This window comes from Anabrus simplex, chromosome 1, assembly GCF_040414725.1.
Source record: "Anabrus simplex isolate iqAnaSimp1 chromosome 1, ASM4041472v1, whole genome shotgun sequence".
In the NCBI taxonomy this organism is placed as follows: Eukaryota; Metazoa; Arthropoda; class Insecta; order Orthoptera; family Tettigoniidae; genus Anabrus; species Anabrus simplex.
Genome location: NC_090265.1, coordinates 1,496,457,009 through 1,496,471,996, shown reverse-complemented (window position 1 = coordinate 1,496,471,996; position 14,988 = coordinate 1,496,457,009). Strand labels below are relative to the sequence as shown.

General features: G+C 38.9%; 1 protein-coding gene across 2 annotated transcripts in view; it reads right to left on the bottom strand.

Moving 5' to 3' along the window:
• LOC136858439 (transducin-like enhancer protein 4) overlaps positions 1–14,988 on the bottom strand; it is a 660,561-nt gene that overhangs the window by 135,895 nt on the left and 509,678 nt on the right. For both annotated transcript variants that reach the window (XM_067137982.2, XM_067137983.2), the window contains one exon: positions 10,698–10,723. In XM_067137982.2, the coding sequence (XP_066994083.1) occupies positions 10,698–10,723 (26 nt within the window). The remainder of the gene's footprint in view (positions 1–10,697; positions 10,724–14,988) is intronic.

Below are 14,988 nucleotides of genomic sequence, written 5' to 3'. Positions count from 1 at the left end.
ATAGTACATTTATACTGATGAACTCCTTGAATAAGAGCCAGCATCTTCGTCGATAAGGGATTTCCGATTAATACACAAGATAAAGTAGGGATAAACGATCAAGAAAAATATATGACTGACAGAGGAATATCAATACGCAAATGCTCGGTGCTCACTGCTACGGTGAAAGGACGTGATGCAAACAGCGATCGAATTTTCTATGATAACTGTTAAACGGTTAGTATAATTCATAATTAAATTCGAATATTGAATTCGAGAGTAACTGAGACCCAATTGCTAGGACTGGGAAAATAATAACACAAGTGAAGGTGATAATTGGAAGTGTAATATCTAAAATTCTTGTGTTAACCCTGTAATAATTAAATGTTTGAGTCTATAAATTAATTAAAGTGGTGGTTACGTTAGTTACACAAGAATGCTTAAATGACCATGATTATACAGTGGAGATGTGGTTATACGCCTTCAACAGTAAAAATTAAATTATAGTCACTGAGACGCAAAGGCCACATAAGCAGAGAATAATGACATCAATTGATAATAATGAACGTATACGTGAACGTATCCGTTTGTAAATAAATAGAATAGAATAGACTAGACTAGACTAGACTAGGATGTGTTTTCTTCCAGAATTATGCTGTTTGTTATGTGTTAGCATAGGTAGTGCTTAATGATCTCTGCACCTGTAATTATTTGTGAATATTATTAGTAACTGTCAAATGTGCACAAATTGGGAACATGCATCATTTTCAAAAATATTTTTTTTGAAAAGTACACCAATGAAATAGTACGTAAACGTATTACATTGTGGTATGTTGCCTTGTTTTCTACCATTAAAAAAATATTTAATAGTGCCTTTCCGCAAGGCGAGTGAAACGGCCTCTGACGTAAGCGGCGCGCTGTGACGTCACCATCCAGTACCGCATGGAGCTCTACCAGCCGTTGTGCATCAGCCGTTGCTAAAAGCCGATTGTTTATTATTCGTGATCGCGAATAACTTCGAAATGACAGAGGAAACGTTCAAAACAGCACAGTCAGACAATCTACCATGTGTAGATGTCATCATTCTTGAAAAATGTGACTTTTGTGGCCGCAGAAATTCGCGGATAACAAGGAAGTTTGTAAGTGGCGTCTTTTATATACGTGCAATGTACTGTAACCCATAGTATTAGGATAACAACGAACCTGGATAGATATCACATCACTTTCAACATTTCCTTCTAGACTGATTCCCCTATTAAAGAATAACATTACATTTTCGGGCTTTCAGCATTAGTAAAGTAAGAAATCGGATTTCAGCACTAACATAAACATATAGGTAGCATTATAGTACTAGTCCGCTTCTGTGGTGTAGTGGTTAATGTGTGTCACTCCCGGAGGCCCGGTTTCGATTCCCGGCTCTGCCACGAAAGTTAAAAACAAATAGTACGAGGGCTGGAACGGGCTCTACTCAGCCTCGGGAGGTCAACTGAGTAGAACGGTTTCGAATCCCACCTCAGCCATCCTCGAAGTGGTTTTTCGTATTTTCCTACTTCTCCTCCAGGCACCTAAGGCCACGGCCGTTTCCTTCCCTCTTCCTTGTCTATCCCTTCCGATCCTCCCATCCTCCAACAAGGCCCCTGTTGAGCATAACAGGTGAGGCCGCCTGGGCGAGGTAATGGCCCTCCTCATCAGTTTCATCACCATACTCAAAGTCTCACGTTCCAGGACACTGTCCTTGAAGTGGTAGAGGTGAAATCCCTCGCTGAGTCCGAGAGAAAACCAACCCTGAAGGATAAACTGATTAAGAAAGAAAGAAAGAAGGAAAGAAAGAAAGATCATAGTACTATAGGGCTATAATCTATCATTCCCCGCCTCCAAAAAAAATATTTATGGTTGGGACAACTGGCCTACCCACTTCCGGGGCCCATGAAAGAGAATTAAATATCTTTGTGGAGGGAAAAATTAAACATGATAAAGATAAATATGACTTCATCTAGTTTTTACAAGTCGGGCTGAGTGGTTCAGACGGTTGAGGTGCTGGCCTTCTGACCCCAACTTGGCAGGTTCGATCCTGGTTCAGTCCGGTGGTAGTTGAAGGTGCTCAAATACGTCAGCCTCGTGTCGGTAGATTTACTGGCACGTAAAAGAACTCCTGCAGGACTAAATTCCTGCACATCGGCGTCTCCCAAAATCGTAGAAGTAGTTAGCGAGGCGTGAAGACAATAACATTAATTACATTTGGCTTTTAACAAGCTGAGCATATCAGGAAAGAAAAGTGTCCTGGTGACATTTTAGTCGCTCAATACAGGAATGTCTTTGGGTGCTGTGACTTTCACTTTTTTTTTTCCTTTTTTTTTCTTTGCTTTACGTCACACCGTCACATATAGTAGGTCTTATGGCGACGATGGGACAGGAAAGGCCTAGGAATGGGAACAAAGTGGCCGTGGCCTTAGGTACAGCCTCAGCATTTGCCTGGTGTGAAAATGGGAAACCACGCAAAACCATCTTCAGGGCTGCCGGCAGTGGGGTTCAAAACCCACTATCTCCCGGATGCGAGCTCACAGCTGCGCGCTCCTAACCGCACGGCCAACTCGCGCGGTATTTTTACCCTTCGGTTTATTGACTTGGCTTGTATAACCTAAAACTTTGGCTAAGTAGGATAATATTGTAAACACCTACATCACTATTTTCACCTGTGTGCAATTATGTTATTTATTTCATTAATATTATGATAATTATTATAATTGAGCATTGTTAACTTATAAGACCCCCAACAGACAAGCATTGGTTTTGTGTAGAGTTATACGTTTGTTAAATTCGCGTTGTTTCCTTTCATGACGTACACGCCTATTCGTTGTTACATTATAGATTATTTAGATATAGCCTAAATTTCTTTACCAATCAAGCTCTTCAATAAAGACATACATAACTGTCCCATGCCAAGATATATTGGCAGAATTAGAGCTGTCAAAATGGTCCATAACCCCTTTGATTTATTATCTTGACATGGATCACCCAAAACATAGGTTAGGTTTGGAGAATACTTTAATAATCAGCATTATTTAATGCACTGTTTATTACTTTCATATTCCAAGATGTAATTGAAGCATTTAAATAAAGCATAATACATTAAAATTTAAAGTTTTACCACTAGAACAGCTGACATGGAAAAGTGATTTGAAAATTCAAACAAATTCATCTTACGTTAAAATCTTCAAAAAAATAAACTGTAGACTTTTCCGATATATCACCAGCATTTCTCCGGCTCGCCAAAATCAATTTCTGCCTAGTTTTAGCGTCTTTGGAACATTTATAAACAATTTGTTTGGTATGGTATGGTATGCGATGTGCTATTGCACATCGGAACTCTACACCATTTATAAGTTTTCTGCCTCACTATCTGCGCAGGATTCATTTTAAGTCTAAAATATACCACTCAGATTATTATCCAATGTATAGACCTCGAATTTAACCATACCAGACACTAACATAAAGTAGAAATACGCGAAGTGTATCCTGCTTCTCACAGCACACTATGTGTTATCTATTTCGTCTGCTAATTCAGTCAACCTGTACGATGACGTCAGACCAATGAGATCGTGTACTTGCGTGACGTGACATTTTCGTAGATTTTTATCATGTTTGGAGTTATTATTTGTACATTCTGATCACATTTTTGAATTCTGCATGAAATTTTGAATCAGATTAGCATATTTTTAATTAAAACCCCGGATCATGCATGTTCCCTATTGTTAGTGTAATGGAAAGGACGACAAAGTAGCATATAGCATAAAGACAGCATTTCAAATTACACCAGTTCAAGAAAGATATTGCAACTTGTTAAATGAATTGCTGAACAGACAAATCTGTAAAATTTCTCGCATACTGTACATGCGTGACTGATGGTAATAGGAATTATTTTTTATGTGTTAGAAGGATCAACTAACGATCCATACTTGTTAGACGTAGTTAACCAGATAAGCAGTAATATTCTACAAGGTCTGTTCAGTCAATGTTGGTTCAAATAATTTAATAATGTCTTCACAGTGACAAGTTAAATTTCAATTTAGGAAGTCAGGGCTATTTTATTATGACTGTCCAATGAAGACATTAAGCCACTCGAGATCAAGCCAGTTCATGGATATAATAAATAATAAAAACAACAATTCCACCGATGTGTATGTTCGATGGTTAAAGATGTAATTGTAGGGCAGATTTAAATATGGAAGTTCACATAAGTTAACCAGCTTACTCATCGTGTATGAATAAGTTAAAGGCCAATGCGGGAACGAAATTGTCACTCAGTATAAGTTTATTTAGGTTGTTCTTACAAACATTTTTATTTGGTTATGCTCATGACCGATATTTGTTTAATAGACATGTTATTTAATTTTTATTATGATCATTAAAGTACGATATAAGAGTAACTCTTTTGGTTAAAAAAAGCGGGAGGATTATCTCTTTTTAAGATTTATAGACTTTTCATATAGTTTAGATGTCATTAACACTGGTCAATTTTATTTGTTTACTTTCATTTTTTCTTTCAATTTATTATTTTGGTAATAAGTTTAATTATTTAAAATCAGCCTGGCCTACAGTTATTCAGAGTAGCTTAGCCCGTAGTTTAAATCCCATTGTGTACCCAAGAAGGCAAGAAGAATGGACGCACTACCCCTAAGGTAAGAATCTACTGTATAGCAGTAAGTATACTCCAGAGCCGAGGCAGCCAGGCACCAAACAGTACTGGTATAGTTATCAACGATAAAAAGTGTAATATAATAATAATAATAATAATAATAATAATAATAATAATAATAATAATAATACTCGGCGAGTTGACCGTGCGGTTTTGGCCGCGCAGCTGTAAGCTTGCATCCGGGAGATAGTGGGTTCGAACCCCACTGTCAGCAGCCCTGAAGATGGTTTCCCGTGGTTTCCCATTTTCACACCAGGCAAACGCTGGGGCTACATCTTAATTAAGGCCAAGGCCACTTCCTTCCTACTCCTAGCCCTTTCCTATCCCATCGTCGCCATAAGACCTATCTGTGCCGATGCGACGTAAAACAAATTGTAAATAATAATAATAATAATAATAATAATAATAATAATAATAATAATAATAATAATAATAATAATAATAATACACAACTTAAGTACAACAAATTAGACGGGAAACTAGGCATGTTTGGTAGATACAGACATTCATCTCGGTTTCCATCGCAGTCCATCTGCGCATTTCACGTCAATTATTTTTGGCAATGTGGCAGTCAAATAAATAAATTAAAAAATAACTAGGTGTCGCGCGTCGTTAAGAGTGTGTATCCGGAGTTAAGCGAGGAATGGGGAAGGTTGAGAGGCCCATCGCGTAGCAACTCTTAATAAAGCGAGAAGCTATTAGCGCGCTGCAAAATAAATTACCTCTCGAAGTGAGTCCCATTAATAACAATCATTGGATACTCCGGCGTCGCAGCATATTAATTTTAAAATAAGGATCTGATAGGCTATTTAATTACTCCACCATGTCTAGAGGGAGACGAGTCGCTAACAGGTCATTAGAGTCTCCAAGCCGAGCCGCAAGCAGCGTTGCTTTTACCTGCAAACTGAACAGGAAATGGAATATAACCATTCGAAATGAAGTGAAGAATTGGAGTCCATAATTTAAAGCGTGTGTACTGTTTTGAACTTCTTTGTAAGAGTCCGAATTAGCACAGATTAAAATGAACCTGTCGAGTGAAAATGAAATGAAAATGAAAATTATTACAAATCAACTCAAAATCAAATCAATCAATACTGATCTGCATTTAGGGCAGTCGCCCAGGTGGCAGATTCCCTATCTGTTGTTTTCCTAGCCTTTTCTTAAATGATTTCAAAGAAATTGGAAATTTATTGAACATCTCCCTTGGTAAGTTATTCCAATCCCTAACTCCCCTTCCTATAAATGAATATTTGCCCCAATATTTCCTCTTGAATTCCAATTTTATCTTCATATTGTAAATTTTCCTACTTTTAAAGACGCCACTCAAACTTATTCGTCTACTAATGTCATTCCACGCCATCTCTCCACTGACAGCTCGGAACATACCACTTAGTCGAGCAGCTCGTCTCCTTTCTCCCAAGTCTTCCCAGCCCAAACTTTGCAACATTTTTGTAACACTAATCTTTTGTCAGAAATCACCCAGAACAAATCGAGCTGCTTTTCTTTGGATTTTTTCCAGTTCTTGAATTAGGTAATCCTGGTAAGGGTCCCATACACTGGAACCATACTCTAGTTGGGGTCTTACCAGAGACTTATATGCCCTCTCCTTTACATCCTTACTACAACGCCTAAACACCCTCATAACCATGTGCAGAGATCTGCACCCTTTATTTACAATCCCATTTATGTGATTACCCCAATGAAGATCTTTCCTTATATTAACACCTAGATCCCCAAAAGGAACTTTAACCCCATCAACGCAGTAATTAAAACTCAGAGGACTTTTCCCATTTGTGAAACTCACAACCTGACTTTTAACCCAGTTTATCAACATACCATTGCCTGATGTCCATCTCACAACATATCGAGGTCATGTTGCAGTTGCTAACAATCTTGTAACTTATTTATTACTCTATACAGAATAACATCATCTTCAAAAAGCCTTACCACTGATTCCACTTCTTTACTTATATCATTATATATAAGAATATATATAATTATATATAAGAAAACATAAAGGTCCAATAATACTGCCTTGAGGAATTCCCCTCTTAATTATTACAGGGTCAGATAAAGCTTCACCTACTCTAATTTTCTGAGATCTATTTCCTAGAAATATAGCAGCCCATTCAGTCACTCTTTTGTCTAGTCCAATTGCACTCATTTTTGTCAATAGTCTCCCATGATCCACGCTATCACATGCTTTAGACAAGTCAATCGCAATACAGTCCATTTGACCTCCTGAATCCAAGATATCTGCTATATCTTGCTGGAATCCTACACGTTGAGCTTCAGTGGCATAACCTTTCCTAAAACCGAACTGCCTTCTATCGAACCAGTTATTAATTTCATAAACATGTCTAATATAATCAGAAAGAATGCTTTCCCAAAGCTTACATGCAACGCATGTAAAACTTACTGGCCTGTAATTTTCAGCTTTATGTCTATCACCCTTTCCTTTATACACAGGGGCTACTATACCAACTCGCCAAACAATAATCAAATAAGTACTTCAGATATGGTACTATATCCCAACCCATTGTCTTTAGTATATATATTACATTAATATATTTATTATAGAGTGGCAGGTGCACTACTCTACTATTTGAAGTAGGTGCTATAGAAATGCAAAGACACTCGTATACCTATAGGAATCAGACAAGAAGAATAGGAGCCTCCGTCTGCTAATCCATTTAATTACATTTCTAAAACATTTTCTACTGCCTTCGTGTGGTAGCTCTCTCGATACGGTATTACCGTAGCTGTGTTTATTCATTATATGTTATAAATGCGGAAATTCAGATGTAATAATACTGTATTACAAAATACTGTAACGCTACCCTAATGGAAAATAACATGCAAATATCTTCAACTCAGGTACATTTCACTCGAGATGACACAGCTCTGAATTCTCACATGTAGACCATTGTAAAGATGGAGGAATATTATATATATTATTATACATAATTAATTACATTTTACTTTATTTTGTATGTCACACCGACACAGACAGATTTTATGGAGGAAGCGACCATGGCTTTAATTCAGAGACAGTCCCAGCCTTTGCCTGGTGTGCAAATGGGAAACCGCGGAAAACATCTTTATAGCTCGCGACAACGGGGTTTGAACCGAGATCTCCCGAATGCAAGCTGATATCTACGTGACCCAAAACGGTGAAGCCAACTTACTCGGTGACAGAATTGAGTTGAGTAATCGTACAAGTAACCTCGAAACGGACCCTGTGCGTTTGTAGCTATTGGTTATTAAGCCCAGACGCCGGTTGGATCCCCGAACAGCATCACCAAAAGTTATGCTGTTGTGGGGAAACTGCAAAAACCAATGCGATGCGAAAATGAGGCAAATATCAACAACCACATCTACTAAATTTAAAAATGAGATTGATTCAGACACTCATTCTCCCGTTATTTAATTACAGTGATGTACTTACTGATGCAACTACTGACCAAACTAGTAACCTAGAAAAATGAAAATCCACAGCCTGTTTCCAGTCATTCGACCGGGTCAGGAATGAAATGAATGAGGCCCCCCCTCTAGTGGCAAGGATAGGAATTGTGCCGGCGCACTCCTCTGGTAACATGATCCTCCAATCATATTGCTTCTCTCCTGAAAACCTATCCTATCACGTCTTCTCTTTCTTATTCCTTCTGGAAAAATCTGTTGTGTAGCTATTTAGTGTTCCTTTTTCTGAGGTCTTACGGCAGTGAAGCTTTGGTAGTGTTACAGTACGGAGAGTTCCCCCGATGGGGTGGGGGTAATGATGGAGGTTGCGGAACGGTCGGCGTAAGAGAGCAGTTATGAGGTAGGCAGAATTCCCATTATGTGATCTATCGGCGTGCGTACTTAAGGAAGATTTCTACGCTCCCTTTTATAATGTAATTTTCTGTTTCAGGTTTCTTTAAATTCTGATGTAGGGTTTTTTAATTGTGAACTTAGATTCTATGTAGATCTCCGTTCCCCGTCTTCGGACTTACACATTTTTTCCTAATGGGAACTTGTAAAATATAAGTACGAGTGATGTACCCTTGTTAACTTCCCCTCGACTTAAAATTTGTTGACTAACTTTTTCTAACAGTTAAATTTAAAATCATCTTTTCGGAGTTTAATTTTCTTAATTTACTTAGTCACCAAGTAGTATGGATTAGCCTTTGCTTCATCGGGCCTTATGACCTAATTAGGTACTATGAATATTTTCCCTAGAGTGCTTGGGTTTAACCTCCATTTATTTTGATTTTCAGCTTTTTTGTGTGTGTAAATTTAATCTTTCTATTCTTTCTTCACCTTGTGGTCCTGTACGACTTCCTTTCAAGCAACTGGTTGTTCCTTTTCAAATAACAATGTTATCTTCTGACCCATTTGTGGACATCCTTGTAAACTTTATTAAATGAACTCCTGGGTTCAAGACCCTTGCTTTTGTAAATTTAAACTCCTGTGTTCTAGACCGTTGTAATATTTTGTAAATGGAACTACTGGTATCGAGACCAGTTTTGCAAATCGTATCAGTAGCTACGGCTTCTTTCTTAATTGGTATTTAACATACCTCTTCTAAACTGTGCAGTAAACCCTTGTAACGACGTGTAAGAATCAAAATTCTCTCTATGTAACTTTGTAAAGTAGCTCCTATCTCATGTAGAGTAAATTACTCTGAGTTGTTAAGCTCTTTCTTATAAGTCTCTGAGCTTCCGAACTCCCTGTATTAAAGAGCTGAAGAGCCTGTCTTTGGTGTTTAAATATCCCAATTTTGTAATATTACTGAGCCTTGGGCTCTACTTGTTGTTGCCTGAGCTTCCTGCTCTGTTTCTACTACGCTGTTATATTAGTGTGAAAAGAAAGAAAATATTTCTCAAATTTTAATAGGTTTTCTCGAATTTATTTTTTTTATGTATTTTTATGTATTTATTTTTCTGGGAACGTCTGCAACCCACTTAATCCCCGGCCTTGCAGACCCTAACGTTATGCCACTGCTCAGCACATTCCAAACTGTCAGTCACAAATGAGATGGAGACTTCATCCGAAGCTATATTTTGTACTGGCCTGTGCGAAGAATAGACGCAAAAATACGGCGCCCATCAAGAAGTATCGACAGCAACAGAATTGTTTGTAATGCAGCTAATATGTAAAAGACTTCTTCAATTGTTCTTCGTTAAAATGAAGAGTTGCTCCTTCTTCTGCAGTAGGCGCATAAAGATACTGAGGCATATTTTAAAAAAGGAGAGCAAGATGAACTGGCCAATAAACATTCTGCTGAGTGCAAGCTCGTGACCAACTGAAACACATCGTAGAATGGGAAGACGTAACCTTATTCATCTCCTGATTTCTTTTGATCACATCTACCGAACCTAATACCACACGAAATGAGTGCATTGTATTGTACGTTCCACGTATTTAATATTTTATCAGACTTAATTTTAATAATTATCAAAAAATAGTTAACCTCCAACGTAGATATAAACCTTGTAGATATCCACAAACGTATCTATAGGCTCAATTTTTTCTGAGAAAAATATACCTGCGAGGAAGTTATACAATACCATGCACTAATTTTTTATTTTTGAACAAGTTTACATTCACACAGTATTAAAAGAGGAAATCACAATCGAAGGACTGCTCAGACCTCAGGGAACAAATATTACGTGCCGTTCTAAGATGCTCAAAATACATGATAATGGAAATAAAATCTGAAGAAGAAAATTATGTGGTATGAAGCACTATGGTAAGACGAGGTGATACGTCACACTAATGTTTCCAGATATGGATGTTTAACATTAAAATTGTTATAATATTCTTCGTCAATTATTTAAATCTACCCACTACAAAGTACAGAGTTTTAAAGGGACAATTTTTTTTAACTAGTACACATTCAGTATTACGTACAGTATGTTTCAATGACTAAGAAAATCACCATCTTGTGAAGTCAACCTCCTCAATACTCAAGTTCTATATAATTGGTTTTTCTTCTTTCCGTACAACTGAATAATAAATGAAGATCAAAGAGAGTACTTACATGGCGTTCCTCGGCGGAGTTTAGGCCTGCAAGGTGTTTCCATGACGGCATAGCACGGGAACGGCACATGGGGGAGAGAACAAAGGCAGCATGTTAGTATTTACTCCACAAACATGTAGCACCCATTCAAACACACTAACATAACAAGATTAATGTTAAGCACAGTCACGGTGTAATAACATAACAATGGTAATAAGAAATGTAGTCACAGAGGATAACAAACTGGCTTCAATAACGTATTCATGATTACTGACCTCCTACCTTCCCATGGTCCCAAGAGTACTTACTGTGTAAAAGAGGAATATCGCACTTTAAGCTAAGCACAGCTATTGTTTTTTTTTTTCATTTTGATGGTTTGAGACACCGTGGATAGAAACGCTGAATACGTAGTGTCTCTCTCATTACCTGTCCATCTATGGTGTCTGTAACGCTGTTGAGTATGTTATTATATTAAACAGGGCTAGAATTGGAAAACGGAGGCTGCCTACCCGAAGCCGAAAAGCCGTGCTCGGTTCACGTGGAAAAAATTATATTCGATTCGTTGTGGAAAAGTAGAGACAGAAACGAGGAATTACACTTTTAGAGAGGCACATGGACCTGGGGTCTACTCAGCCTACATTAGAATGTGGCAAAGAAATCTAAGGTTACGAATAATGCTCCTCCTGTGGCTCTCATGGCATATGCAGATGGCTTTGTTTTAGAATTAGGAGGAACACTGTTGTCGCCTCTATGTTCGGCAACATCCGCACGCTAGGGAAAACTGCATACAGGAAGATCGAGAGCAAGATCAGCTCCACTTCTCTGTGTTTCTGATATTAGATACATCACATATTATGCCCTAAAATTAATAAACACTCAATATTTGGGAATTTGCGATCATTCGGGCAGCTTTCAATCGCATAGTGAAATGAAATGGCGTATGGCTTTTAGTGCCGGGAGTGTCCGAGGACAAGTTCGGCTCGCCAGATGCAGGTCTTGACTTGACTCCTGTAGGCGACCTGCGCGTCGTGATGAGGATGAAATGATGATGACGACGACACATACACCCAGCCTCCGTGCCAACGAAATTAACCACTTGTGGTTAAAAATCCCGACCCTGCCGGGAATCTAACCTGGGACCCCTGTGACCAAAGGCCAGCACGCTAACCATCTAGCCATAGAGGCTGACAATCGCACAGTAAAACACCGCAAAACATCGGGCTTCGTGTTCGCGCCAAGGCGGAAGTCCATGATAACAGTGAAAGTAACAGTACGAAGTTTAAACTGTGAAATGTAAGGGAAATATTGGACACACTTACCAGTTTTACTGACATTAATCCGGACTACCAAACGTATTATCTCGTTGAGATGAGACAATAAGCGATAAAATAACAGTGGGGTCTCAACCAAAAAATACATTTAAAAGTTTTTTCTTTAAACCATCAGAGGAGGTGATACGTCACGCAAATGTTTCCAGATATGGATGTTTAAATATGAGGGATGCTCTTCGTGGTATGTTAAGAAAAATTGGCGGAGAAAATTTTTCTTTTCGACAAAATGAGGTTACTTTGTTACTTCCTGGTGCGCAATTCAAACTGACGAACTCGCCGTATTTGCTATGCCAGAGAGACAGCCGGTGCCTGTTGCTGTGCAACAGAGCAGAGAAGGGAGAGGGAGACAGAGGTAATGCTTGGTGCGAATGCACAAGTGTCTCGTTCGTTTCGCAGTCGCTTCCCAGCCCCAGTAGGTAGTGTATAGTTTGGTCTGCACAAATCGACTACTATGCGAACCCCGTAGAAAGAGAAGATGAACTTGTACCAAGAATACAGGCAGCTTTACAGGTCGTTCGCTACACACCACACATCCTGAACAGAGTCCAAAAATCACTACTACACCGTTGTAAACTGTGCATCGAAATTCAATATTAACATCTACTGTAATTAAACCATTAGGCCTATAGTTCCTTTCGTTCAGTATTTCATTCCATTTACAATGTTGTGAGCGAAGAAATAGCAGCGTTGCATCTTCAAGCATGTTAAATATTAAAGAACGTTACTGCGACCAACAGACGAGAGGAGAAATGATCTAGTGCATTCCTTGACTGACAAGTGTGTCCTAATTACAATGTGTTCTTGTATTGTGTGTGCAGTAAGGCTGTTTAATAAGCGAACTGTGGATATTGTATGTAAGGACAATCCTGTCGAACGAGCGTTCTCTCTGTCTTCTTCATACACACCACTTCCCCTTCCTTCACTTCACTTCCTTGAAGCACGGCAGCGACTTGTGCATAACAAAAACCTTATTTTCTCGAAAAGAAAAATTTTCTCTGCCAATCCGACTGCACGATCCTTCTTAACATAACACGAAGAGCATCCTTGATGTTTTTGTCGGTAGAGTTCTGATACAACCTGTATACTGAATATAACATATACCGTACTTAAATATGCCTAGTATAAAGTACAGAGTTTTAAAGGGACAATGAGCTTCATTACGGTGCGTTAACTATAAGTTCATTCCATGTTAAGAAAATAGTTTTTCTCTTATGACAACAGGGTTGCCATATCGAACGGCTCTACTCAACACCATCACGGGTAAGCGGTGGCACATGAATTCCTGAAATTCAGTATTTAAGCTCCAGATAAAAAGCGGAAGAATCTAGCTGCAAATTATTTTTATGAAGTAAAGGGTACGGGGTTTACAGGCGCTATTTTTGGTTTGTATAGAATCAGAGGTAAGTCCGACTCGTTGGCTGAACGGTCAGCGTACTGGCCTTCGGTTCAGAGGGTCCCGGGTTCGATTCCCGGCCGGGTCGTGGATTTTAATCGTCTCTGATTAATTCTTCTAGCCCGGGGACTGGGTGTTTGTGTTTGTCCCAACACTTTCCTCTTCATATTCACACAACACACTACACTACCAACCACCACAGAAACACGCAATAGTGATTCCATCCCTTCATATAGGGTTGGCGTCAGGAAGGGCATCCGGCCGTAAAACAGGGCCAAATCCACATGTGCGACACAGTTCGCACCCGCGACCCCACAGGTGTGGGATAAGCGGTAGAAAAAGAAGAAGAAGAAGAAGAAGATAGAATCAGAGATAAACTATGGCACACGAAAAACTTCAGCATTGAAGTGTAAGGCAAATTAGGGGAGAAAATAGAAAAATAATATTTTTATGGGCTCGATGGGTGATGGTTGCATTTAATAGCACTGAATAAATTTCCCCAGACAAAGCGGGGTACTACTGTGCTGTCGTATTGCTCACAAAAACGATAGTAAAAAATGCGATCGAAAAAATAAGTAGCAAAATTAAAATGCGCTTAAGAAAGAACAGCTAAATAACAAAATCAGGCACAAATAAACCACACGGCTTTTGTTTTATTAGTAAAAGTTATACCATGACGTATCGCTGCACACCACAACACCAAAATCTTCAGTAACGACTTCTGTAGAGTACGAAAATAACAGAACACACACAAATAGTATACAATATACAACCTACTCTCACAAGACAAGTATGCACTGATTTAAAGCCTAGAAACACACATGCAACAAATAAACACTGTAGATTACTTCACTACAGAAGTGAGTTGCTGGCGGTTCACAAAGTGAGGGACTACACGACGCTTGTACCAGAGCAACGCAGAAGAAGTAAAATGAAAGAAGGCAACGAAGCGATGGCTGTTCCTGCCATTGTGCTTCCTCCCTACGAATATATTTAAGAAAAAGAAAATTTTATGTAGTTATTTTAATAACTCACGGGCAAAAATGCCTCATCCTTTTTATCTGTCTTTTATAATACATAAAAATGTACAGTATAATATTCCTTAAACACGCGGAATTATGGGTGTCTCAGAGGGGGTGTGTTCACTCCTTGTAGTGACATAAGACCAATACCCAATACTGTTTTCTTAACGTGGAATGGGCTACGTATGTTTCAATGAATAACAAAATCAGCATGTTGGGCATAATAACATTGTCATGGCTTCTACATCAGGTAAGTAACACCTCTTACCGAGCTCGATAGCTGCAGTCGCTTAAGTGCGGCCAGTATCCAGTAATCGGGAGATAGTGGGTTCAAGCCCCACTGTCGGCAGCCCTGAAGATGGTTTGCCATGGTTTCCCATTTTCACACCAGGCAAATGCCGGGGCTGTACCTTAATTAAGGCCACGGCCGCTTCCTTCCACTTCCTAGGCCTTTCCTATCCCACCGTCGCAGTAAGACCTATCTGTGTCGGTGCGACGTAAAGCCAAAAAAATAAAAAAAGTAACACCTCTTTGGCTGCTGCGGACCATACCAATGTAGATTCAGA